Below are 27,348 nucleotides of genomic sequence, written 5' to 3' on the forward strand. Positions count from 1 at the left end.
CTCTCTTCTAGGTGGCATGAGGTTTTAAAAAATGTATTTTTATTGATTTCAGAGAAGGGAGAGGGAGACAGAGATAGAAACATCAATGATGAGAGAGAATCATTGATCGGCTGCCTCCTGGATGCCCCACACCGGGGATTGAGCCTGCAACCTGGGCATGTGCCCTGACTAGGAATTGAACTGTGACCTTCTGGTTCATAGGTCGATGCTCAACCTCTGAGCCATGCTAGTCAGGTAGTGACATGGGATTTTACATTGTACAGTGTTACAAAAACTTTCTCCAGTCTGGCATCTTAAGTCCAAATCTGAATCGCTGGTGGAAAAGTTAAAACACATTTAATTCTGTGTGGTTTTCCAAAATCTTTAAAAATTTTCCATTATTATATACTAGAGCCCAGCCTGCACCCTCTCCAATCTGGTACCCCTTGGGGGATGTCCAACTGCCAGTTTATCAGGCCTAAACTGGCAGTTGGACATCCCTCTCACAATCCTGAACCGCTGGCTCCTAATCGTTCACCTGCCTGCCTGCCTGGTCACCCCTAACTGCACCCTCTCCTGGCCTGGTCACCCCATGCAGCCTGCTTATTCAGTCGTTTGGTCGTCCCTCACTAACCCCCCTGCTGGCCTGGTCGTAGGCAGCCATCTTGTGAGGGTGTGAGGGTCAATTTGCATATTACCTCTTTATTATATAGGATGTGTATTTGTGTGTGCATGTGTTTCCATGTATGTATACATATGTATGTATGTAATTGATTATATATATTTTTATATAATCAATATAAGTGTTATTGAGAGGTGGGATAATTCAGCAGAGCAGTGCAAAGAAAATGAAACAAGATCACTCTCGTCCCCTTGCATGGTTGATGTTTCTGGGCGTGTCTTCCCAACCTTCCCTCCGAAACGCTCAGATATTCTAAGCAGCATGAGATGACAATACTTCGAAATGAGCCTGATACAGGCCACACAAATATAAGCTCTTCAAAGTTATTTGAGGGCCAAGAAGAGGCCCCCAAACCTGACCCAGGAACATCTTAAAATGAAGGTTTGGTTTGACACTGATACTTTAAGACACTCCACCTTAAAGAAAAGAAAAAAGGTTCTCCCAACCATCCCCGGAAAGCAATGTGAATCCCATAAACACAGATGGGCTTTGCTCAAAGTACACCGATGAAAATTCACAGCCCCATCGATTAACAAGCAGATAGAAACTGCCATCAACTTGCTTCTTTCTCACCATCCTCGCAGTGTCGCCCTTTAAATCCCAGGGGACAGAGGCAGATGTAGTTGTCAGCTCTGACGGCCGTACAGGTGCCACCATGGATGCACGAGGTCTCGTCACAGATCCCGCTGCTGCACTCGCCTAGACACAGAACAGGATCACACAGCCGCCTCGTGGCCAGCCAGCCCAAGGTCACGGAGCCGGCCACGCCCACGGCTCAGGGCTCTGCACAGACACAGTTGGGTTCCCACTCCTGTTGATTCCCACCTCCTGCCACTGCACACCAGCCTTCAGCGGGAGTGGCACCTACGCTTCCTTTGCACTGGATTCTCGCTGTTCTTTCTGAACAGCCACAGAGACTTTAAAACGTGGCGGACACAGGAAATCACATACTAGATCTGGGGGCAACTGTAGGACCGCTGTCGGGATGGCTGAGTTGTTTTTGCTCTCATTCCTCCCTCTGTTGTTCCCACGCGAGTGTGACTCACTCCCCGCAATGTGAACAGTGTGTGTGTTGACAGTGTCCTAAGTTGTGTGGCCCCAGTTACCTAAAGCACTGCCTCCTGCTGGTTGAACATTGCGGCAACCAAGCTCAGCACTGAAGGAGCTCAGCAGCCACGTCTAAGCTTATGAACTGGCCTCAGTCTGGAGCAGCGAGGGGCAGGGAGGGCTCCGTGAGGCCTCAGCATGTGACTTCAGGATCCCTGTTTCTACCGGAAAGTTATGATCTTATGAGGGAGAGAAAGTGGTCGCGACGCGAGTAAAGGTGTTCACAGGTTCAACATCAGATGGGCTGGTTAGTTTTCTTCACCCAACACATCAGGGAGGCCCGTGGGGGGTGCAGTTGGTCATTTTCAAGTGCATGTCACCAGAAGACGCGAACACGAACTGACTGCAACTCACCCCCACACCCGCCCACACCAAAAAGGCACGCACAGGAGTACCCCTGCCCACTAGGTACCCACTTACCCACATCGGCCCCCCCGAGGGCTCGCCCCAGGGGCCAGGGCCGCATGTCCACTCTCACCCCGTTCACCCTGAGCGACTGCACGCAGCCTTGAAAGCCTCGGTCCGTTCCTGTGGCTCTGACCAACCAGTAAGTACTGGGAGCCCCACCAAGATAAAGAGGCGTCCGGAAGGTGATTTTGCTGTACTGGCCCTTCAAGAAAGAGGAAAACCGTGATTCAAGAACCAACATCCAAAGCCAGAAACGCAACTGATTTTAATGAGGGACACGCTCAGGATGTAGCTTACAACCCGTCCGTATTTGGCTTTCAGACACTGCCCTTCAGCAAACTTAAACCCGGGGTCACGCAGGAAACTCGGTGAGCTTCTCGGGGGGCTGTTTCGAGAAAGGAGGATTTCGGAGAGCTTCGAAAGGAGGGGAGGGAAGCCCGAGCCAAGAGCAACTCAGCGGGCCGTGCACCAGGCTGGGCATCCAAAAACAACGTTCTCCTGCCAGTCCTGACACCGCTGTGCTGTGGACCTTGGAGGGGTCACAGGACTGCTCTGTGTTCCAAAGGTGGTCACAGTGTGTGTGTGCACGTGGGCTAAGGTTTACCCTTTCTCTGTCCTGCTCACCTTTACACTACATCCTGCAGGAAGCACGGGGCCAGGCGAGGGATTAGCAAGCAGATTTTGTTGCAAAATATTTTGAAATTTGCTCAGGGATAGAACGTTTTGGTTGTTGTTGTTTTTTTTTTTTTAAGTGTTATTACAGTTAGGTGGAGACATTGCCAGTTTTACAGCAAACCGCAACCTGGATCACAGCTTGTGAGGTTATAAAACACAGACCTGAACGTTAGGTGGTCACTCATTTCTGCGATTATGGAAATATCTCGTTCATGTGGATGAACGGCTACAGAGAAGGGGTTTGGGAGAAGGCATGCCTCCAGACTCATAAAATGCCCAGAAGTTAAGCCACTGAAATGTCATCTTTGTCCTTTATACTTTGGTTACAAAAAAGCAGAAGATGCAGACATGGCTTTATCTCTGCTAATGAACAGATAAGACTCCTTGGTAAACAGTGCACTGACGATGAGCTGGCAGGCTGAAGTGCGTGCAGGGAAGGGTAAGGATTAATTGTTTGCCAGCCACCGACATACGGGTCTGTCACAGGGGTTGGGTGCCCTGTTGGCTTATTTCATCCACATCCTCCGGATTCGCTCCTTCTGGATCCCATATCCACCCTCTGGCCCCTTCCCTGACCCAGGACCACGGCAGGGGCCTGAGAGCTCCATCCCTTTCTCCTTGGCGGCTGGGTCCCTGGAGGCCCCATTCACGACACCCCAGGCGACAGTCTTCGAGCCTGGCCTTTACCTGCTCTGACGAAGGCTGCCGTCAGGCCCCTGGAGCCTGCTTTGCCTGCTTATGCAGAGAACTGGGATTGCCCCAGAGTTTGCATTCCCCCGGCACAGCCCTTAACAGTTTCTAATGAGTGCAGAAGTACGAAAATCCAACTCGCTGGCTTTGGGCTGGAGTCACTCGGAGGTGTCAGGTATACTCAAGCTCCCCTGTGGGGTCAGGCTGCAGCCTCGCCCTGAAGAGGTCCGCCTGAGAGCTCACCTGTGCCTATTTCCGCCCTTCCCCATCCATCTCTCCCTCCCTTACAGGTTCCTATGGCAACACTTTGTGAATGCAACATTTGCACAAGACTCCTTTTCTGGCCTGTGGCTGAGGAACTCTAGCTTAAGACAGAGTCATTTTCTCCCTAAGGCCGTTTATTAAACATTCCACATCTGTGGTCCTGCTCATATATCTTGCTTAGCACGTCCTGGGAGTAGAGAGACAAACGTTGCCCTGAGTATCCATACAATTATATGCTTCTTGCAATTAATTCTCACAGTCATTAAAATCACAGACTCTTAGGATTAGAAATAATATGGAAACTCATATAACCCAAGCTCCCGTTGACTGCTGGATTCCTTGAACATCCCTACCAAAGGTTCTGAGAAGTTTCTTTCGGAACATCCCCACGGACAGGGAGCCATCTCCTGAGAAAGTGATGTGGTAAAGCTAAAACTGGCTCTCTGTGGCTCACCCATTCAGCGTCAGCCTTGGGATCACAGAGTACGTTCTTCTTCCTCAACACTCACCCTTTGACTCTGATGAAAAGCTACCCTCCACACCTTCATCTTCTCTTCTCCACACTAAACAACCCTCCTTCAATTAATCACTCCAGGGATTTCAACTCATCTTCCTGTTTCATTGACTGCTTGTTGAACATGCTCCGGTTTTTCTATAAACCTCTGAGAGTGTGGTCACAGATCTGAACACAATCAAACGGTCCAAGTGATCAGTCACCATTACATATAGTCACCAGAACAAAATAGAATTATCACCTCCCTTTTTCCAGATGGTATGCCTCTATTAATGTAACCTATCATTTCATTAGCTTGTTGTTACTACATGGTTCTGTTTATTAACCTTCATAGAACTTCCTTGCTTTAAATCTTACACCACTTTCAGAGGTGTTGCTTCTATGATAGCTTCTTCATCCTTTTTTCATGTTAGTATTTTGGACCCAAGTTCAAAGCTTCTTTATTCCCATCAAACTTAATTTTAATCATATGGGCCTATTGTTCTGGCATTGATGTGACTCTGTAGTTCATTTATTCTGTCCTTTCCTTCCTTAGAAACGTATGCATAAGTGATCTCACTGGATCCACAGTCATTATCTTGAATTTCTGTTCCTTTGGAACCATCAGGGTCCACATTACCGGGGATCAGCAAGGCATGGCCCTTCATATAACATGTCTCGCCGGCACAGAGGAGCGAAGAGCCCAGGCAGAGAGGAAGCTCTCCACATACACACAAAGGCCTTCTTGCTACATTTTCCCTCAGAGAATATGGACAGCTGACTGATTATAATTATAGGTTCGGTTCCTTGGCGGGTTGCTAACCCAAACTGTTTATTCCAAACACAGTTCTAAAATTGCCAAACTGTTTATTCCAAACACAGTTCTAAAATTGACAAATATGTGAATACCTGGGCGATTTGCTGAGTAGCCCAACGGGTAAATTATTTCACCACTTCCTATAATCATGGTCCCCAAAAAAGGTAGGTGAATGGACGGTTCCTGCAGATGGAACCAAGTGAACCTCTTGGAACTATTTTCTAAAGCCGCAGGATTGCAACACCCGTCTCAGAAGCCAGCTTCGCATCTGGCACTGACAGTGGCTCTCCCTCTGCCCCGGGCTTTCCTGTCCTTGTGGAGAAAGAACCTGTCCCTGGGCGCCCACCGCGATGATGCCTGCAGATTCCGCTCTCCTGGGTGGACGGGGGATGGACGTGGGCCCTGACAGCGCCCCCTCGCGGTGGCAAGATCCCACAGGAGCACGCCAGAGCTCCGCTCCATGAACAACGGCCCGTGTGGAGTGCGAGTCCTGCCAAGTGTGCTTCCGCTCCGCTCTGTGGTGGGCCCTCAAGGTGCCTCTGGTGGGTGCCAGGTGGGCGGGCGGGGCGTGCGGGGACTCACCTGGGACTGGCCCGTCACCGGCGTGTTGTTGTTTAGCTGCAGCAGCCCGTCCAGCCCATCTCTGTAGAGTGTGACCGTGTGCCAGGCCCCTAGTTTGATTTTGGTCTCACTTACGATGACGGCAACCCCAGTTCCACAGTTGAACCTGCGGAGGAGGAAAAGGAAAGATCCTTTGATCAATCAGCTCGTTGTGTGTTCAGATGCCACGGACATCCTCTCAGGCTGACGGCCTCTCTGAGAGCCAGTGCACTCAGAATTAGGTTTACAAGAGCCAGGGGCAGTTTAAATGTGTGCACGGAAGAGCCAGAACAGCCTTGGGCAAACTACGGCCCGCGGGCTGGATCCGGCTGTTCTATCCGGTTCTCTTGCTCTCCCCTCCGCTCCTTTACTTTGAATTTATATTAGTTCACACAAACACTCCATCCATGCTTTTGTTCCGGCCCTCCGGTCCAGTTTAAGAACCCATTGTGGCCCTCGAGTCAAAAAGTTTGCCCACCCCTGAGCTAGAACCTGTTCTCTGGGACAACGTAGGTCTAGTTGTCTGGTTCTCTTCAATCTGCCCACATGTGGGAGCTCAAGAAACACGTGCTGTTGAATGAATGAATGGTTGGCAGGTACCTGATTCTGCAAAGCTCACCTATGGCCCTGATGCTCCAGTATTAGTAAACTGGCCCACGTTCACCTTATGCACACTCTTCCCTATCTACAAAAACCCATTCTGGCCCAGCCTGCAGGGCTCAGTGGTTGAGTATTGACCTGTGAACCAGGAGGTCATGATTCGAATCCAGGTCAGGGCCCATGCCCAGGTTGTGGGCTCGGCCTCCAGTGTAGAGGATGCGGAGTCAGCTGGTCGATGATTCTCTCTCATCATTGATGTTTCTATCTCTCTCTCCCTCTCCCTTCCTCTCTGAAATCAATAAAAACATTAAAAAAAACATTCTGCATTTACTTTTTTCACACTATAAAAATGGAAATATAACGTAAGACGGTATTAAAATGTCTGCGGGCTTTCGGCAGAGTTACCTGAATTGGAGTGAGCGCTGGATGAGGGCCAGGGCCATGAAGTCGCCCCTCTCGTGTTCGCTCTCCCCACAGTAGAGCAGCAAGCCGTCCTCCGCCTCTGCCTGTCGGACAAAGAAAAGCCACAGGGACAATGAGCATGGCCCGGTCCATAACGCGCCACCTGGCCACACGCATGAGCATGAACCCGGAGCATGCTCCTCGGCGGGCCTACCAAAGGACAAGCACGTGGCGCCCAGTGAACCCCAGGTACCTAGTCCCAGCGCCCCGAGGGCAGTGGTACACACTGTGTGAGGCATGCCAAGGAGGCGATAAAGGGGAGGCCGCCTCGTGGTCCACCTGCTCTTTGCTTGTTCTCTGGACCCAGCAGGGCTGTTCTCTAACTGGACACAACGGAAGTGTCCTCATGTTTGCCCTGTGTAGCTCATGTAATGACTTATACAGGGAAGAAGGGGCTTATCTTATGCCCAACCGGCATGGCTCTGTGGTTGCGCATCAACCTATGAACCAGGAGGTCGTGGTTTGATTCCCGGTCAGGGCACATGCCCGGGTTGCAGGCCCGATCCCCAGTGTGGGGCGTGCAGAGCCTCAGGAAACCCACGGCAGAGACCAGGGCCACGGGGAGGCTGCTCTCGGCTCATCAATTCTGTTCTCTCCAGCAGCAGCCTGTGGTTTTCCTTTATTTTGTTTTTTACTTCCCTCCCTCAGAGGCGTGCAAATTTGCTTCTTCTCCCCTTCTGCCAGGAGCACAGGACAGTGAAAACAGCCCATCTGACAGCCTGGTTTGCTTTTCACCAGTGGTGGCTCTCCTGGAGTGCGACCCATCATCTTCTGGACGCTCAACATCGTGACCAGGCCCTGGCCGGGTAGCTGTTGGCTGGAGCGTCGTCCTGATGCACAAGGGTTGCAGGTTCGATCCCGGATCAGGCACACATGGGAATCAACCAGTGGGTGCATGAACGAGTGGAACAACCAATCGATGGTTCTCTCTCTCCCCCTCTCCCTTCCTCTCTTTCTAAAGTCAATTAAAAACAACAACAACAACACCACATTGTGACCATGACCTCAAAGGGGACTTGTTTCCAGATCTCCAGACATCTTCCTGCCGTCTGAGATACATAGAACCACTCTAAGCTGAAGTGGCGACTGGATTCTATCTGCAGTTGGTTCAGAGTGGAGGGCATCTACTGGCCTCACTCTATGCGAGGGACGCACATTTCAGCTTTTATTTGTTCTGCTCCAGCCTCAGCAACGAGGGCAGACATCTGGGCTCCCTTTAAAAGCGGTTTGGGGATGAGAATGCATTATGCCTTCTGACGTCCTGGCCAGGGAGGAGTCCCTGTTATGAGCATCATGGCCGGGACCCAAACCTTCTCTCTGGGCACCCTCAGGCCAGTCAACCTGCACAGTTCAATAACACACAGCACCCACCCCCTCACTGGCGCCCTTGAAGGTGTGAACGAGCCCGTCATCCCTGCTGCCCTGGGAACGGGTTTCAGGGCAGGCTCTGTGTCATATTGACCTTTGCTACTTCCCTCCCAGCCCCTCTCCCCTCTCCTCCTCCCCGCTGTGATAGGATGTCCAGTGGACACTCATCAAACAAGGAATCCTTCTTACCCTGAATTCCAGAGTGATTTGAAATGCCTGATGGGAGTTCTTCAGAGGGTCAAAGGTTACATAGGAGTGGCCGAAGAACTGAGGGTACTGTATAGCAACATCTGAAAAGAGGAGAAGACAACATGGAAACAGGTCATTTCCCTCTTCTTCTTCAAATGCAAAAATCAACACGCGCCGCTGCGGGCGGGTCCCTGAGTGAAACCTCTCATCGGCTCAACCTCGTTCACTCTCTTCTTTTCTCTACTTGTCACACCTACAGTCCTCGTGGTTGGGGACTCTGAGCTCCTGGAGTTCTCAGGGAGAACCTGGGCCTTTGAGACTGTCACCGCTTCCCCACACAGAAACGGTGGCGGTGGGATCACCATCACCGACGCCTGCTTGCGAGCGGTGCGTCTGTGATGTGTGTGGGCACCATTAAGCCCTTTCCCGATTTGCATGCACATATCCCGGCGGCACTTGCTTCAGTAGAGCTGTGATTAAAGGAAAGCCCACTCCCCCCAGGTGCCACCGGGATGCTTTATTCATTGCACCAAAGGTATTACCCATTTGGCACACTCAGCAGGAGGGCTGCTCTCTAACTGGACACAACAGAAGTGTCCTCATGTTTGCCCTGTGTAGCTCATGTAATGACGTATGCAGGGAAGAAGGGGCTTATCTTATGCCCAACCGGCGTGGCTCAGTGGTTGCGCATCGACCTAGGAACCAGGAGGTCGTGGTTTGATTCCCGGTCAGGGCACATGCCTGGGTTGCAGGCCCGATCCCCAGTGTGGGGCGTGCAAGAGGCAGCCGATCAATGATTCGATCTCATCATTGATGTTTCTATCTCTCTCTCCCTCTCCCTTCCTCTCTGAAATCAATGAAGATGTATTTTTAAAAAAGAAGAGGATAGAGCGTCGGCCTGTGGACTGAAGGGTCCCGGGTTCGATTGCGGTCAAGGGCATGTACCTTGGTTGCGGGCACATCCCCAGTGGGAGGTGTGCAGGAGGCAGCTGATCGATGTTTCTCTCTCATCAATGTTTCTAGCTCTCTATCCCTCTCCCTTCCTCTCTGTAAAATATCAATAAAATATATAATAAAATAAAATAAAATAAAAAATAAAAAAAGAAGAGGCTTATCTTAGACAAAGGGTTAGAAGAAACCAGAGGTGGACAGCGAACTCGCCCCCTGGCGTCCAGTGGGGCCAACCCACCGCCGTGTCCTTGCCCCACCGAGGGCCTACCTTCCGAGCAGCTCTCACCACCTCTGCCCAGGCTGCAGTGGCACCGTGAGCGCCCCCAGGTGTAGTCATTGGCACAAAAGCTGTCCGCGGGGCAGAGAGTTTCATCGCACGGCATGTCAAAGAGCCTGGGCGCCGCAGGCATGCCGTTCCTCCCTTCTCTCTTCAGCGGAGTGGGCTGGGGAGCCACCGCAGCCCCAGGGAGAGAGGCTGGAGTAGGGGGGACCAGCCTCGCAACGGTCTTTGGGTTTGATCTTGGCACAAACTTGGATTCGACCAACACTTTCTTATTCCCTTCTTCGGTAGCAGGAAGTGGTTTCACCTGCAGCCAGGAAAGGATTGAGACAGAGCACCAGTAATTAGACGGCCTTATTATGGTGGATGGCGAACACTTGAGAACATGGTCACTTCTGATACCCCGGGATGTAGGCGGGGCAGACGGTCCCGACCCCAGTTTATGGCTAAAGAACTTGAGGCTCAACGACTTTTGGTACCTCGCTTTGTATTAGTCAGAAAATGAGCAGTAAAGCTGATATTATATGGCTGTTTATTCTTCTTCTTATTACAATATCACGAAGATGGAATTGTCAAGGACCTGCTCATTTGCTTATAATACCTAACTGTGTAAGATTTGACTTGGTGGGAAATCTCAGTATGGTTTGGCCAGATTGGAAGTCGGCAGGCAGGGCTGCCCACAGAACATCAGCACGGTTGGCCTTTAGTTATTACTCATTTATGATCACCGGGAGCCTAATAGTCAGCGGGAATAGATGCATTCAAGGCAAACGAGCCCATTTAAGTCAGTTTTACGTAAAATGCTTACAGCCCATTGGCCAAATTACCTAGTTCAGCAAGAAAACAAAAACACCTGGGTTTTAACAGCAGAGATTTTTGTTACCTCCTCGAAGGAAATATCCAAATCTAAGTCGTCTTCAAATCCGTCGTCATCCTCGCTGACTCCCGTGTTCATTAGGTAATGGGGTCCATAGCGGCCACTTCCCTCCTCCTCGGGGCCTTCCCAGAGAAAAGAAGCATACTACTGTCAACACACCCTCCACCCCTCGTCCACCCTCATTCAGTCGCACACAGCTGCGCCGAAGACACTGGGATGTAGTGGGCACTCAAAGAAGTCAACACTGAAGACGAAGGATCATGACCCAAAAATACAAAACAGGGTTCATCTCATAAGTAATCAAGAAAGTGCCAATTAGACCCCGAAAGAGCTGCCATTTTATGCCGACAAGACTGGCAAAAAGGTAAAAGCTGAGCAACAAAAAACATCACCAAGGATGGGATCAATGGGGACTTGTATTCACGGATGTTGGATGTGTACAGCCACTCTGCCAAACACTTGGAAATATGTAATAGAGTAGAAAATATTGATTCCTTTGGACCCAGCAATCTTACCCTAACTTACAAAACCTGGAAACACCAGGAGATGTGCAAAACTTGTTCATAGCATTAGAATTTGTAACAGAAAACAAGATCTCAAATTTGTTATTTATAATATCTCTCAAGAGAGAATGGATAATGAATTATGGTGCATCTACGGAGCAGAATACTATGGAGCAGGGGAAATGAAGGAATGGGCATTTAGTAATGCATCAGCATGGCTTCATCTCACATCATTTCATGTTAAAAAAGTAAGTTGCAAAAAAAACCTCACAAAACACATCCAGTGTAATGCCATTTAAATAAAAGTCAACAGCAAGCAAAACTTAATGTATTATGTAAGAATACATATATATGTAGTTTACATGATTAAGACAGTGATAGAAAATACCTGTGGAAGGTTAGGAGAAGGACGTGCAGGAGGCATTCCAGGGCCTTCAAGAATACTCTCTAATATTCTATTCATTAAGACAGGTGTTGGGTACATGTGAGTGTTCATATTATGTTTATGTGTTTTTCTTAAAAAGTCCCTGACCTAAGTTGCAGGCTCAGTCCCTAGTGTGGGGCGTGTGGGAGGCAGCCAAACATTGAGTGATTCTCTCTCATTATTGATGTTTCTATCGCTCTCTCCCTTTCCCTTCCTCTGTGAAATATATATATATATATTAGTATATAAATGTATTTTACTGTGCCAAGAGTTTTTCAGACATTGTTTCTGTTAATCTCCAAATCCTCTGAAATTGGCATTATTACTCCCATTTTACCACGTGGGGATTTAAACTCAGAAAGATGAAAGAACTTGCTTAGAGCATAGAGATGGTAGATGGCAAAGCTAGAATCTATCCTTGGAATCTCTTTGATTACATCGTGCCTCTTATAATCTGACTTGGAATTGTGTCTTCAGCTTCCCCCCCCCCACCCCCACTTCAAAAACCTTAACACACAAGCTGGTCTACCAGTTGACTCCTGAATAAAGACTTTGCTCGACGCTCTTCTCCACAATGCCCTCCTGCTCCCTTTTCTACCTCCTTCTGCATAGCCTCCCATTCCTCCAGCTACACACATTCTGTGGAGACACGGGGCATCATCCAAAGATCCAAACCAAGTGATAGTTTAAGAAGGAAACATCGGACTCTTTTGGAGAAGAAATGGTGACTCCACAAAACATGGAGCTGCCAAGACCTGTAGGACACGCCTCCACGTCCTCCTGGGTGGGGCTGTCCACACACGCACATTTGCCCCTGAGTGTAAGCTCACACTCAGCTCCCATATCTTGATGAAATCAATAGACGATTAAGATGGTAGTCACACCTTCTGAACTCCTGGCCTCAGAATGTTGCCCTGGTGTTTCCCAACTTGGCTGTGAACCCCTTGAGGGCAGAATTGTTATTCCTTCCCACCCTCCATTTAACTAACACACCATGCAGTCACCAACGACCAAGGTCTCCACCGGCACAGGAGACACTCCTGCGATGCTCCACACTACGGTGGACTCTGTCTGTCCGTCCTGGCCCGGTGGGACATGCATGGAGAGGAAGCCTTCCACGGTGAGACTTTGCCCCCAAATCCAAGGACATTCCTTCAAAACTGCCACCGTTCCCATCCCTTCCTCCTACTCAGTCTAGAAGCTTAGAATTGAAAGAGACATGAGATACCTCCCAGTTACAACTTCTCATGTCAGTGTGAACTGAGGCCACAGAAGGAGACGTGGCTTCCTGCCCCCTAACCCAGTGGTCGGCAAACTCATTAGTCAACAGAGCCAAATATCAACAGTACAGCGACTGAAATTTCTTTTGAGAGCCACATTTTTTAAACTTAAACTTCTTCTAACGCCACTTCTTCAAAACAGACTCGCCCAGGCAAGTGGAAGAGCACACTCAAGGGGGCAAAAAGCCACATGTGGCTCAAGAGCCGCAGTTTGCCGACCACTGCCCTAACCCATCCTAGTAAGGCCATCTTGAAGGAAAGTCCTTTAAGAAAAGGACCTCGACGTGTGGCTGCAGGTACCAAATGGCACCATGATGAGAATGGAAATGGCTCCAGATTCTGCTCGTCTTGACAAGTAAAATAAGGCATCTATGACTCACTGGATAAAAACTGCTCTGTTTCCGCACTGTATATAGCAAACATATCTCCTGGAAACCGGAAGTTCCTTCTCAGTTTGGGGACAGAAAGACTGTGAGATAAGAGGGTAGGAAGGAATATGGAATTACCAAGACTCAGAGTCCAAGAAATTTTGACTTTTGCAGCAAGACCTTAGCCATCAGCCATCACTAGTCCATTTTACAGAGGAGAAAACTGATGCTCAGGGAGTCCATGGGACTTGCCCAGAGAGGCAGCTCATTGGTGGCAGAGCTGATCTGGAATTCTGGACCCCCGGTGCCGTCCTCAAGTGCTCTTCGCAGCATCTCAAACTCCGCATTGCACACACTAACCCAGGCTAACAGTCATGTTCCGTTTTTGATAGGAAGGAAATGCACACAGGGAAGGCCAGACGCAGCGTGACTGGGAGACGCCGGGAACCCAGATCGCTGCTGCTGGGTCCTGCCGGGCCCGCTGCCTCAGATCTCAGACCCAGCGCCGACCTGAAGCTTTTACTCATGCTATTTCTAAGTGAAGACAGAACGCGCAGGCCAAGCCAGCGATAAGAATTCTCCCAGTAGCCTGGGGCCATTATAATTAAAGTGCATAACTTATCTCTTTCGACTTGGCACTTTGTTAATTAGGAAAAGAGAACATTAAAAGGAAGGCATTTATTTAGAACCAGAACAGTCAAACCACTAACTGAATGCAAAACAAGTTCAAGGGTACTGCACTATAAGAAAAACTAATACACAAAATGCAAATTTCTATTCATAAATTAAGGATGGCTTTTATTCTACAAAACCTGTGTTTGTTTGTATAAAGGCATCTCAACCATTTCAAGTGGCTCCAAACTAATTCTATAGGGCTCCCAGAGTCTGTGCCCTATCGCCACCTGCTGGGTTACTTGTGAACTGCTGCCATCTGGGGGTGCCTCTTCCTGCTTGCTCCTGAGGAGCATTTGTGGGTCATTTCCTAAAGCAGCCGTTGCCAACCTTTCGGACCTCACAGACCACCAGTGGTCCACGGACCACCAGCTGGCGACCACTGCTCCAAAGGTTTCCTTATGTAGCTGATCCTCAGAATCCGTTGGGCTCTGGAGTCCCTTATGACTGTGTGATCCAGACTACTTATGGGGCGAACTTTCCACTGGGCCAGAATGGGCATGCATTCACATTTTTAAAAGCGGTGGACACTAGGGTTAGAGTTAGATGGCCACCCATCTTGTTCCGTGACAGGTCTCTGCTCTCCACGCAGGTGGAATGAGAAGCTGGAACCACCAAAACGTCCAATATGAGACCTGAGTTTAAACAATGGGTAGTTTCATCCTCAGAGCAGGTGGGTTTTTCCTTTGGGGAAAAAAAAAAAAAAAAAAAAAAAAACTCTCAAAAGTGTGCTTAACCGTGGATAGTACTTATCAAAATACTGAAGGTTAGACTAGCAGGTAAGAGACGTGGGTGTCAAATGCCACCCATATTGCCAATGGCTGTGCACAATAGTCTCCATCAATAAAACTAGAGAGCCGTACCATCCTGCTCCGTGGAGAGAGCGAAAGGGGAAAGAAGAACCTGGACAAGTCAAAGGATAAACCAGGACACTGCCGAGTGGCTCTGCTTTGTGTTAAATAGTGAAACGAGCTAAATGTCCATCGATAAAGAATTAGTAAATAAATGGGGTAGAGCTTTATAATGGAATGCACCATGGTTATTAAAATTAATGTGGCAGGTCTGTATTTACTTATATTCAGAGATGTATATAGCATTGTGTTATAGAAAAAAGCACACATGTACTCTGACCTCATCATTAGATTAAAAACGATTCTGGAAGATTATATGCCAAATTGTGAGTAGCAGTTATGTTGGGATGCTGAGATCAGACATAGTTTTTATTTTTTGCACTTTTTTTATGTTGTTTGTATTTTTTTTCTAATAGTAAGTATGGTTGCCCAGCCGGGTTTAGCTCAGCAGTTGAGCATCGACCCGGGAACCAAGAGGTCACCAGTTCGATTCCCAGTCAGGGCATATGCCCAGGTTGCGGGCTCAATCCCCAGTGGGGGTTGTGCAGGAGGCAGACAATCAATGGTTCTCTCTCATCATTGATGTTTCTATCTCTCTCTCCCTCTCCCTTCCTCTCTTAAATCAATATATATATATATATATATATATATATATATATATATATATATATTTTTTTTTTTTTTTTTTTAAAGTATGGTTTACCTTTTCTATTTAGAGACCACAAGGAAGCTATTTCTGCTTTGGGATTATTAAAACGGCTAACTTCATTGGCCTCCCCACTCTTGCCCCTGCCCCTCTAGCGTCCTGCCTTCACATACCAATGAGAGCGAATTTGCTGAAACCTGATCAAGCGCCACCCTCTACCCCTCCACCCACCTTCCAGTCTTCCCATCTCTCTTTGAGCAAAAGCAAAGTCCAGTGGCCTCCTGTGGTCTCCCAGGTCCTAATCAGCCACCACCAACTATGACCTCATCTCCTTCCACTCTTCTCCCTCGGATCTACCAATCCGGCTCACAGACCTCCTTTCCCTCCCTGAACAAGGAACGCCCCGGGATGTGCCTGCATCAGGACCTCGGCATCTGCCTGCAAAGCTCTTCCTACAAAGGGTGGCTGGCTGGCTGGCCAGATAGGTAGGTAGGTAGATAATTGATCCAGGATATATCCAGAGAGGTCACCCCGTTCTTCTGGCTCAAATGCCACCTTCTCAGGAGGCTCTCTCTGACTGCCCGTCACCTTCCCTGTTTGGTTTTCCCCCTCTGCCATGCTACCTGCATTTTTAGATTTATTTGTTCTCTGTCTGTCTGTCTGACTAGAAGGTGAGCTCTGTGAGGTCCGGGGTTCCTTTTGTCTGTCTTGTTCACGGCTGAATTCTCAGCACCTGAAACAGTGCCTGGCACACAGTAGGCACTAAATATTAATTTGGAAGAATCCATGGACACGGTGTAAAATAACGTGGGGGACTGATTCTTTAGAAAATGGGACTCCCCCTCACAAGGTAATGGCAGCCTGGGTTCCTGCCCAGGACCTGTCCCTGGGTGACCCTGAGAAGGCTGCCGGGTCACGCAGGCCTGCTTCCTCCCGAGCTGACTGAGGCAGTCCTTCCCAGCTCTGAGTTCACAAACCCTCAGTCAACAGCAGTCGACTGTGAGGTCTCATGATGCCCTGTGTTCATTGCAATATGTAAACAGACAAAGATGAATGAGATAAGGTCTGTGCCTAAGTCTGTAAGAGTGAAAGACCAAAAAATGATTCATGGCTTTGGAATTCACATAAAAGGCACCATTCTCTTACTATATGAGATGATACTGTTCCTTCTATGGTGGACTCCTTCCCAATGCCCCCAGAGCCACCCTGCCCTTCTCCACTCCGTCCTGGGCCCCAGGAGCCGGACCTATCTGGCTCCCGCTGTGTTCTGCACATCAGGAAGCCCCCGCAGGAGAGTGGAGGAGGGAGGAAAATGAGTCAGAGCAACCTCCATCCTAAGAGGTTGTCACGGGACACGTGTCCGAAGGTCGCAGCCCTTGCCCGTTGGCCCTCCCTGTCTGTCTCCAGAAGCTGGCAATTGCTTCCCCTTGATTTCCTTGCATCTGTCAGAACTTGTGCAAATAGTCCCTCCGCTAAACTCATTTCAAATGACCCAACTGCACGTGCCTCTCTTCCCTGCCAGGAGCCTGGTGACACCTGAGATCATTAGAAAAGCTGTCTTTTCTCCCAGGGTTGTCTCTGACTTGCACATGTTTGTACCTATTTGTTCCACGTTTGGCTGCATAATTGGATGAGATCCAGCCGACTTGGCCAGCAGGCCTGTGTCCCTCCTGTACGTCTCTCACTGTGTCCTCCCCTATGTCTGTCTCTGTGTCCCCCCCACCCCCCACCCCGTACGTCTCTCGCTGTGTTGGGCTGATTTCCTATAACTTCACTGAGCTACCCCATGATCGTGGCCCATCAGAGAACCTAAGTGATTCAGGAGCTGAGATGGGAAGACACCATCCGAATGGAGAATTGTGTAAAAGCAAGAAGGGCCCCAGCGGAAAGGGCAGTACAGATTAACCATGGAATGAGGAGTCCAAGAGAAAGAGAACAAAATGGGTAACAAGAAAACAGAGGGAAAGAAAGGGAAAATCGTTAACGCTTGTGTTAACTCACTCCAGCATATTAATGTGTGCAAATCCATTGAGACGGGAGGAGTGAAGAGGCGGCTGCTGACCGTGGCTGATTGATGGACAGAGACTGCGGCTGACCCGGAGCACCGCGAGCGCCTTTCGTTTGGGAAATTATATTTGCTTCTCATTTGCCTAATCGCTCTCCCCTAACTAGCCAGAGCGGGTAAAATCTCGGCGTACCGGTTCTGAGTAACTGTATGGTGATGGAAGACGACAAAGGCCTCCAAGGAGCGTCACAGGTAGCAGCGTTTAAACAGCAAAGTGAATCATTTCCTTCAGAACCAATAAAGCTGTGGGAACAGGCTGTCACCCAGATTTACACGCAGGGAGGCTGCAGCACGTGCAGCACCGAGGACTGTGCGGGCGCCGGGATGCAAAGTCAGACCCCAAGTTATGTCTGCGTCGAGCTGCACACTTAGAATGCAGACTGCCTCGGCGCTGAGTAAAACAAACGACTTGTTCTTCCTCCGTCTCCTCGCTCGTCTCGCCTTCCGAAGATTTACAAATCCATAAGCTCACCAATTTATGGGCCTACTTATTCCAAGCTCCCGGAGCAATGCCGGGGAAGCAAGCCCTCCCTCCGCGCCTCTCTCGGCCGCAAGAGCAGCACAGACCTGCCTGAAAGCAGTTGGCACACAGGCCCTCCGGGTCCGATACTTATGTCAGAACATGCGTGTGAACGTTGAACTGCAGGGATCCCTTTCCAGGCGACAATTTCATTCATATGCACAAACTGATTCCTTCCAAGTTTGGCAAAATTGCTACCCATAAGAGGATTCCCCACATTTCCTGGAGACTCTCCTGAGCTCAGCCAACTACGTCCCCGAGGCCAAATCGGACTGCCACCTGCTTTGTACTGTTGAAAGGTCACGGCCCAAGATGCAGCCGCTCCTGCCGGGCGCCACCCCAGCAAACGCACACTCAGGGTCCCTGCAGATGTTCCCCTGGACCAGAGCCACCGGCTGTGTGCCAGGCAATCCGCCAACACCAAGCCAACTCAGCGCTGCACGATTTCCCCCTTCCTTAGCCACTTCCTGCTTCTCCCTCTCTTGTTCTTTATCCTGTAAGCTTCCTGCTTCTGCCCAGCTTCCAGTTCTAGGGACCTTTGAGAATGGAGACTGCCTGCTCCAGGCAGTGTGGGATAAACTTGGCTTTCATCACCTAAACTAGAGGCCTGGGTGCACAAAATTCTTGCACTTGCGGGGGGTGGGGGGTGTCCCCATGGGGAGCGGGCCTAAGCCATCAGTCGGACATCCTTAGTGCTGAAGTGGAGGCAGGGCTTCTGGCTGAGCGGCACCCCCCCTGTGGGAGCACACTGACCACCAGGGGGCAGCTTCTGCATTGAGAATCTGCCCCCTGGTGGTCAGTGCATGTGATAGCGACTGGTCGTTCCGGCATTCTGTCTATTTGCATATTAGCCTTTTATTATATAGGATTGTCTTCTTTAATCATTTTAACAATGCAGGAGTCAAAAATATAGTTTTTACATTTTTAAATGGTTGAAAAACAGGTTTAAAAATATAAAATCTTTTGTGGCACATGAAAACCATATGAAATACACATTTTAGTGTCCACTGATAAAGTTTTGTTGGATCATGGGCACACACATTATTTATCGTCTGTGGCTGCTTCCATGCAGAGATGCCTGAAAATCCCCACAGTCACTATTGAGGGTCAGAAAAACGTGCTGACCCTCATCCAAGTGAATGGCTCTTAGTGGGGAGGTTAACAATAAAAAGTAAACTCACACATAAAAACAGGGGCACAGCACTAACTCTGGGGGTTTTCTCCCCGCCCCGCCCCCCTTTTGGCTGATCCAGGATGTGCTGCATAATGAGTTATAAAATTCTATTGTGCTTTGCAGTTTGATTCTCTGATGTCTTTTAAATCTGCAGCCTTCTTTTTTTCTTTTTAAGAAACAATATGTTTTTATTGATTTCAGAGAGAGGAAGAGGGAGGGAGAGAGAGATAGAAACATCAATGATGAAAGAGAATCATCGATCAGCTGCCTCCTTCACGCCCCCTACTGGGGATTGAGCCCCAAACCCAGGCATGTGCCCTGATCTGGAATCGAACCATGACCTCCTGGTTCATAGGTAGACACTCAACCACTGAGCCACACTTGTCTGGCCAAATGTGCAGCCTTCTGAAACCAACCAACTAAAACCCAGTCCCTCTCTGATGGCTTCCTACCCACCCTAGTGCCTGCCACCACCTTCTGTCCCCACTTCCTCCTCCTCTGCTCACTGCTGCAGCCAATTCAGGGGCACTGCTACTCAACAGAAGCTCTCACTCGTCACAGGAGAAAGGACATCTACTTTGTGGCTACTTGGTGGCAACATCTACCCAGGAACCCAAGCAAACTGCACTGGTCTCTGGGGAGATGTTAAGGCAATTACAGACAAGGGCCCAAATCTCAGAGCAAAACTGGGTAAATGCCAGATTCACACATGGACACATGTGGGACAAAGGGTATAAACAGACATACAAACCAGCAACAGCCGAAGAGCGATGTCTGAGTAAGGAAGGTAGAGAGAAGAAAAGAGGGATAAGGGTGGGGGTGAGGATGGGGTGGGGGGACGTTGTGGAATCAGGGATAGTGTAGAAATTTGATTGCTTTGAGCCAGGCTGGGCTTGTCTCAGCTTGGTAGAAGAAGAAGTTTCTGAAACTGTTGAAGAAATTGGATTGCAGGGAGAATACAGCAAAAACCAAACAAATCAAACATCTCTCCCACCTCCCTATGTAATCTCTGTGGTTCTGAGACCATAATCAGACCTATTAGGATGGGAGGAGAAATTTAGTGTAGAAATGATAACGTTTATTCTAATGATCAAGAAATAGCACAGAAGCAAAACAAGGCCTTGGTTAGAAAGTGTCTCTTCCTCATTTACACTCTGGATCGCTGGATCTCTCTCAGCCACCTCTTTACCATCTTCATTGCCTTGGACTTAGTCCTCAAGGATTTGCTTTCTCCCATCCTTCCTTCTTTCCTCCCTCCCTCCTTTACTGTATTTACTTTGTTCTTATTGGTGTCACTTGACAATTCTTGGAGTTCGACTTTGCTTACAAACTTAGCCACTGGGGCAGCCCAAAGGTTTCTAGACCAACTTTCTCCTCCCATCTCCTCTGAATTCCCCAGCTAGTAGCAGTAGAAAGTTATCCGGCCCCCAAAGGAGTCCCTGTGTTAAGTCACATTCAGCCATTCACGTACTCAATCAATATTTATTGAGCTCCTGCTTTGTACAGGGTGTTGGGAACACAGCCTTGAACAAGGCATTCATTCCAACTCCAGTTGGAGCTTATACGGGAGGGTCGATACAGATAATAGTTTCAGGCAGTGAAAGGGCTACGGAGAAAATCAAGCAGGAAATGGGACCGGGGTAACAGTGAGAGGGAAGCCTGCCTGAGGGATGGTCATGGGAGGATCTGGGGAGAGAGAGTTCCAGCAGAGAAAACAGGTGCACACGCCCCCAGGTGGGGAAGAGAAAAGTGACTTCTGATAGGAAGAAAAGAACACCTTCTACTGGGCACTGCCCTGAGGGCACCAATTTCCCTTCTCTCTGCCTGCATCCTGAGCATAGAGCACGAGAAGTAAGTGGCTTAGGGCGCAGGATGAGATAACCTCCCGGGAAAGGTTGTTATGATCCTAAAGCTGGTCACACATGTGAGTTGTTTTTCATTTCATTTCATGTGTCTATGGTAAAAAGAAAACACTTTCTGACATCTGCCGTGTCTATTATTTATAGTTCACATTTGTATTACTTGTTCCATCCTTCTTGGCTCCCAGAGAATAAGTGACTGCCTGGCAGGGCAAATGTCCTACCAAGCCACGCGTGGACCCGTGGCGGTGAGGTTCCACAGGGCCCCCTGTTCTGATGGGCTAATCTTTAAAAGCAATCACGGGGATAAAAGAATGCCATGAAACTCTGAGGCAAATTATAATGTTGTTGGTATTTCTTAAAAAATCGAGCAGGATAGGGTGAGGGACCGGACCGTGACCTTGGCCTTTGAGTTTCCTAACAGAATGGGTGCTGGGTGGACAGTCTCCAGTACAAGGATGGACATAAACACAGGTAGCATCATTATCAGTCAAGGTCAGTGAAATGCTCCATTTCTCCTTTGAAGACACGGACACTAAAACATCTTAGGATCTTCGTCCGTTGTACAGTAACTTTGTGGAGCTAAGATGTGGATTCTGGGTATGCCTAGCAACACTCCAGTGAAGCCTTCAAAACCCTCCTCCCTGAGCGCTAATGGAGGAAGACGCTGGCCCTGGCCTTCGGGAACTACGGACACAAAAGCAACTGAGGTCTACCAGTGTTCCCACTGAGCAACTAAGCTGCTAATAGGGTGTGGCATTAATAGGTCCCGGGGAAGTCAATGCTTGTCAGGTAGGGAGGGGAAGTGTTATTTTTTCTTTGAAAGGAGGTGGGTGTAGGCTAAAATAGGCAAGAGCAGTCGTGATTGGCCGTGTCCAGGGTGGGATCTAAGGTTGCCATTGGGCACTCTGCCTCAGTAGCCAACTTGAACATTCTGTACCGAAGTTCACTGTTCAGGGAGCAAAGGGGACATCACAGCAAGAAAATGGCGAGGTAAGAAGGACCCTGAGTGGGGAGGAAGAGGAGCAGTGAGTGGGAAAGCCCAACAGCTGGAAATACTGTTCTCACAAATTCCTTCAAGGCCACGTTCAAACGATTTACCACTGGTTGGACTTGGGTCTAACCCAGTGGTCGGCAAACTCATTAGTCAACAGAGCCAAATATCAACAGTACAACGATTGAAATTTCTTTTGAGAGCCAAATTTTTTAAACTTAAACTTCTTCTAACGCCACTTCTTCAAAATAGACTCGCCCAGGCCGTGGTATTTTGTGCAAGAGCCACACTCAAGGGGCCAAAGAGCCACATGTGGCTCGCGAGCCACAGTTTGCCGACCACTGGTCTAACCAATCAGAAGGGCTGCTGGCTGCAGCGTCCCAGGGCTGTACGGATGCATACTGGGTAAATTTAAGGCTGGTATGTAAGGACAGTGTACCTCACAAGGTTTTTAAAAATATTTTTAACATTCATTTTAAAGAGAGAGAGAAGAAAGGGGAGAGAGAATCATCAATGTGAGAGAAACAATCAATCGTTTGCCTCCTGCACGCCCCCTACTTGGCATCTAGCCCACAACCCTGGCATGTACTCTGACCAGGAATCAAACCAGCAACTCTTTGGTGCACAGGACATCACCCAACCAACTGAGCCACACTAGCCAGGGCTACCTCCAAGTTCTCAATGAAAAAAAAAAAGTCTTATAGGTTTGTCCTGTGCTGTCAGAACTTCCTCAGTCCATTTTGTTTAATTGTTGACCTTACCATCCTCATGCTATTGGCATTAGAAGACTAAGAACCACCTTTAATTTGAATCTCACTCAGGGAAGTGGCTTTGCAGGCAACCAAACCTGAGTTCAAATCCTGCCTTTGTAATTTTTATTCTTGGCAAAATACACAACTCTTCAAAAACGCCATTTGTAAAAACCTATGGAAAGGGACACCGTTTCTCCAATGCAAGGTTGTTTGTGAGGGTTAGTACGGGGTTTGCCGGGGAACACGCTCGGTGTGGTGTCTGGCTCACAGGGGATTCACAGCGGTAGCTCTGATATCCAGAACCCATTGTGATCCAAATAAGTGCTCCTTGGTAATTAGGTGATTTTACATATTGGAAAATGGGTTTTGGAAACAAAATTACAGTCTAAACTAAAAGCAAATAAGCAGTGTGAATGTGCCGGAACACAGGGGTCTCTAAAACATTGGAAGTGAGCATGAGAAAAAAACATGACTGAAATACGAATTACAGCACATTCTTAGTATCCATGATTAGGCCATCTAACAGATTCTATTTCTGTTATCCTGATTTGAGTAACTGTATATATATAAAAACCATTAAATTATATTTATTTAAGACTATGTCATGATTGAGAGTTTTCACTGAGTCAGCCACCTCCCCTGCACAAAATTACTTTGAAATGATAACATTTTACTTAGCACAGGAGACCAATTGTAATGAGACGTTACATATCTGTTGGGGTGATGAACACACAATACAATACACAGATGATATATTGTAGAATTGTCCACCAGAAACCTGTATAATTTTAACCAGCGTCACCCCAATAAATTCAATAAAAAACCACTACATATCTGTAAACTACTTTCACATACCTTATCCTACTTAATCCACAAAACTGGGACCCACCAAGGGGGCAATGATTATCAGGAACTCCAAGACCAGACCCATGCTTCAGTTTAAAAAGAGAAAGATCGAGGGATGCCCCAACCCACGTCCCCTCCCCGGACTCCGATGTCCACACCCACATCCTTCTCCTGTCATGCCTCTGTGGGGAAGGAGACACTAGGGATGGAAGGAAGAAAGTGAGTGTGGGTCAGCTCGCAGAGTGGGGTGAGCACACAGTGGGACTGCCCAGGCTCCTGTTACCCCAATTTTGGGTCATGCAGCACAAAGTTTAACCAAAGACTAGAGCACAGATCTCAGCCAGCGGGAGTGGAAGGAGGCCCTCCTTGGGTTTGAAATAGAATAGTTCACATTCCTAGGAAGAAGGTGTTTCGTTCCTGGACATACGCCTGCGGAGTTTTAGCTCCTAAACTCGAAAGAAGAAGAGGAGTCTGACAGTTATTGGGTGATCAGAGTTATTGTGTATGTAGGGGTGTGCGTCTTCATCACATCTCCATATCCCCCAACAGTTCATTGTGAAGGAAGAAGCCTGACACCCACGGTTAGGCTGAGGGCTGCTCTCAGAAGAGCCCACATTCCTAGGACTTGGTGACTCTCCACCCCTGATGAAAGCTAGCTGTGTGGGTGTCCTGTGAGGAGAGGGGAGGAGTTTATTCAGATGCACTAACCAATAGAAATAGGGCTCCGCACCGGCCAATGGAAAGCCAAAGGACAGTGTGGGGCAGGCTGCCTTCCTGGGATAGGGGACTCAGGGCGACAGCAGGACTCTTCAGACAGAAACTTGGCAAAAGAATTTATTGGCAAAACTGAAAAGATGACAGTCTTCCAAGTTTCAGTTCTGAGACGTCCCGGCTACACAGGGTTCCAGCTTTAGGTACATGTGCCCCCCGCTTTCAAAAGACAACGATTTCTAAGCAGAGATTGGCAAGGAGGTCTAAGTAACTGAGGTGGTTCCTGAATCCATCATGGGGGAGTTCCTTAAACTATGGACTGTAATAAGAGTTTAATCTGACATTTTGAAAAAATGCCCAGCAGATCTGCCAACCACCCAGCTCCCCCAGCCCCAGAGAGACAGGAACTTCTGCCATCAGCCCCCCCCCCCCCCCCAAGTGTCAGCACACCAGTGACTCCTTTGATTCTCCCTGACCATCCTCCGAGGGACTGGCTTACCTGGGCGCCCTTGATTTGCAAGCGAACACTAGCCCCGAAGCATCTGGGAGCATTATTTTAGATCCTGTGATTTTAAAATGAACCCATTATCTCAAAGGATAAAGAGTGTGCAGAGGCCGTGGTATGTGCTCTGTTCCTGCGGTCCTGAAAGAAAACTAACCTCACGCTCCCCAAGGATGGTGCAAAAATAAATCCTCCTCTGACCTCGTGTCCATAGAAACAGCCCGTGTCCCTGCTGGAAGGGCTTCCAAAGGGCTGGGAAAAGGCCAAGAGAGGGCCGGCCCTGGCTGCCCTCCCGCAGGGCACTTAGGGGGTCCTCAGGAGGCGACCTCAGCCCTGCGGCTGCGTGCGTCCTGCCCAGGGGCCCGGTACTCACGGGAGGTCCGGATGGTGTGGCTGGGCGGGCTGCGTGGGCTGCGGCCGTGGGGATTCATGGCTCTCACGGCAAACTGGTAGTGGGTGTCCGGATCGAGGCCCCTGATAACCATGGAGTCCATCTGGATCCGCTCTTGGATGAAGGTCCAACTGTTGTCGAAATCTGGCCTTGATTGAGGAAAGAACGAGATAAACAAGAAGCGCGGTCAGGCGCACAGGAAAGGGGCGCTGCGGCCATGCACGCCAATGGCATTGAACTCTGCATTGAACTCTGCAAGCAAGGCTTGTGAAAACGAGGGGACCGGCCCTATCTGAAAGCCATCTTGATTTTCAATCCTAGGTCGTCGTTTTCAAGTGCCTGCCAGTAAAAGCAGGCAGATCCTTTTCGGGGCTAGTTTTTAAACACCGAGTAAGGGCCAGTCGCCTGCTCCTCGCAGGACCTTGGCTGTGCACGAAGATCCCCCACGGGAGTTCTTTTCCAGGGCTCCGTCCTGCAGATGTTTCATAGACCAGCTTCCCCTGACAGCCCCATTCCCGGAGGTCAGGGGAGCACAGATTCCGTGGGCTCACAGTCTGTTCACAAAATAAACAAATAAAAGTTTTATGGGGTGACTAATTTGTAGGAATCGCCATGGGAAAACCCAGGCAGATTCTGTCCGTGGCCATTCTTCCTACTCTGAGTAAAACTGTAGAACTGCTCCCACATGCAGGGAGAACGCAGACCCTCACTCAGAGCTGCCACCAGGGAGGCAGCACACCGAGGGTGACAGTACAACTCAACCGGGACAGCGCCGCTCAAATCCTGCCTTTCACGTCTGTAAGTCTCTGTTTCCTCATCTGTAAACTGGGGGGAATAGTTCTTCTCTAAGGGGGCTGTAGCACAGATGAAATAAAATCTGTATCCTCAGCAGGGTGCCTGGCGTCGCATCGTTAACTCTCAGCATGTGTTAGCCATTATCTAAGGGACTTGCACACATCACCGGGGTAGCAGGAAACCCTGGCCACCTGCTTACTCTAGGCCTGGGTGCATCTGGCTGGTCGGCACTTGAAATGGGGCTAGAATGTATTGTGAGGGTAAAACGTACACTGGATTTTTAAATGAAAAGAATGTACAATATCTCATTGATTACATTCTGAAATGTATTTGGGATGTACTGGGTTAAAATATGTTATTAAAATGAATTTCACGTATTTCTTTTTTTTTTTTTTTTTAATATATATTTTATTGATATTTCTACAGAGAGGAAGGGAGAGGGATAGAGAGTTAGAAACATCGATGAGAGAGAAACATCGATCAGCTGCCTCCTGCACACCCCCTACTGGTGATGTGCCCGCAACCCAGGTACATGCCCTTGACCGGAATCGAACCTGGGACCCTTCAGTCCGCAGGCCGACGCTCTATCCACTGAGCCAAACCGGTTTCGGCTCACGTATTTCTTATTACCTTTACTAGAGACCCAGTGCACAAATTTGTGCACGGGTGGGGTCCTGTCAGTCCGCCCTGATGGAGGCTGATCGGGCCAGCGGGCTGGGGGAGGGGCTACAGGAGGTTGGCCAGCCGGCCCCACCCCCAATCAGGGTAGGGGGCCGATCATGGGCGGGGTCGGTTGGGAGGAGGGGCTGCGGGAGGTTGGCCAGCTGGCCCCGCCCGCATCAGGCCGGTTGGCCAGCCGCAGTGCATGTCATAGCGACCAGTGGTTCTGGTTGCTCGGCTTTTATATACATAGATAATACCACTATTAGAAAACTTCAACCTCCATACCGCTCACATTGCATTTCTACCGCACTGTGCTGCTGCTCTCTGTGGACTTCCCAGCTGGTGGGAGAACAGAGCATTCTGGGTAATAAGAACTGCGAGGTGACACTTGGGAAGGACTGTGAGTGACAGGAGGACAGTGAGGGTGGCCTAGCTGGAGTGGAGATTCTGTGTTAATAGCTAATAATAGTCACCATTTATCAAGTTCTTAGGAAGTACAGTATTCCCCCCCTTATCTACCGGGATACATGCCAAGGCCCCCAGTGGGTACCTGAAACCATAGATGGTACTGAACCCCAGCTATACTATGTTTTCTCCTCTATGTACATACCTATGATAAAGCTTAATTTATAAATTAGGCACATTTTAACAAGAATAACGAATAATAAAATAGAACAATTGTAACAACATACGTGTAATAAAACTTATGTAAATGTGGTTTCTTTCTCTCAAATTGTCTTGTTGTACTCACCTTCTCATTGAAAGGAAACACTTTACGGCTTCACTTTGGCACATCCAAATTGCCAGCAACGCTGCTCTCGCTCGTTGGAGACATCAGTAAGTAAAATAAGGCTAACTCAACCACAAGCACTGTGATGCCATGCCGGCCG

At 48.9% G+C, this 27,348-nt stretch overlaps 1 protein-coding gene across 1 annotated transcript in view; it reads right to left on the bottom strand.

Annotated features, from left to right (window-relative positions):
- The window catches only part of EGFLAM (EGF like, fibronectin type III and laminin G domains), a 135,747-nt gene that overhangs the window by 34,284 nt on the left and 74,115 nt on the right, over positions 1-27,348 (bottom strand). The window contains exons 7-14 of the mRNA XM_080677919.1: positions 24,983-25,149; positions 10,449-10,564; positions 9,554-9,872; positions 8,335-8,435; positions 6,721-6,821; positions 5,698-5,842; positions 2,189-2,378; positions 1,235-1,360 (exon numbers count right to left, since the gene is read on the bottom strand). Of these exons, the coding sequence (XP_080534045.1) occupies positions 1,235-1,360; positions 2,189-2,378; positions 5,698-5,842; positions 6,721-6,821; positions 8,335-8,435; positions 9,554-9,872; positions 10,449-10,564; positions 24,983-25,149 (1,265 nt within the window). The remainder of the gene's footprint in view (positions 1-1,234; positions 1,361-2,188; positions 2,379-5,697; positions 5,843-6,720; positions 6,822-8,334; positions 8,436-9,553; positions 9,873-10,448; positions 10,565-24,982; positions 25,150-27,348) is intronic.

Source organism: Plecotus auritus (assembly GCF_963455305.1).
Source record: "Plecotus auritus genome assembly, chromosome: 7".
NCBI classification, from domain to species: domain Eukaryota; kingdom Metazoa; phylum Chordata; class Mammalia; order Chiroptera; family Vespertilionidae; genus Plecotus; species Plecotus auritus.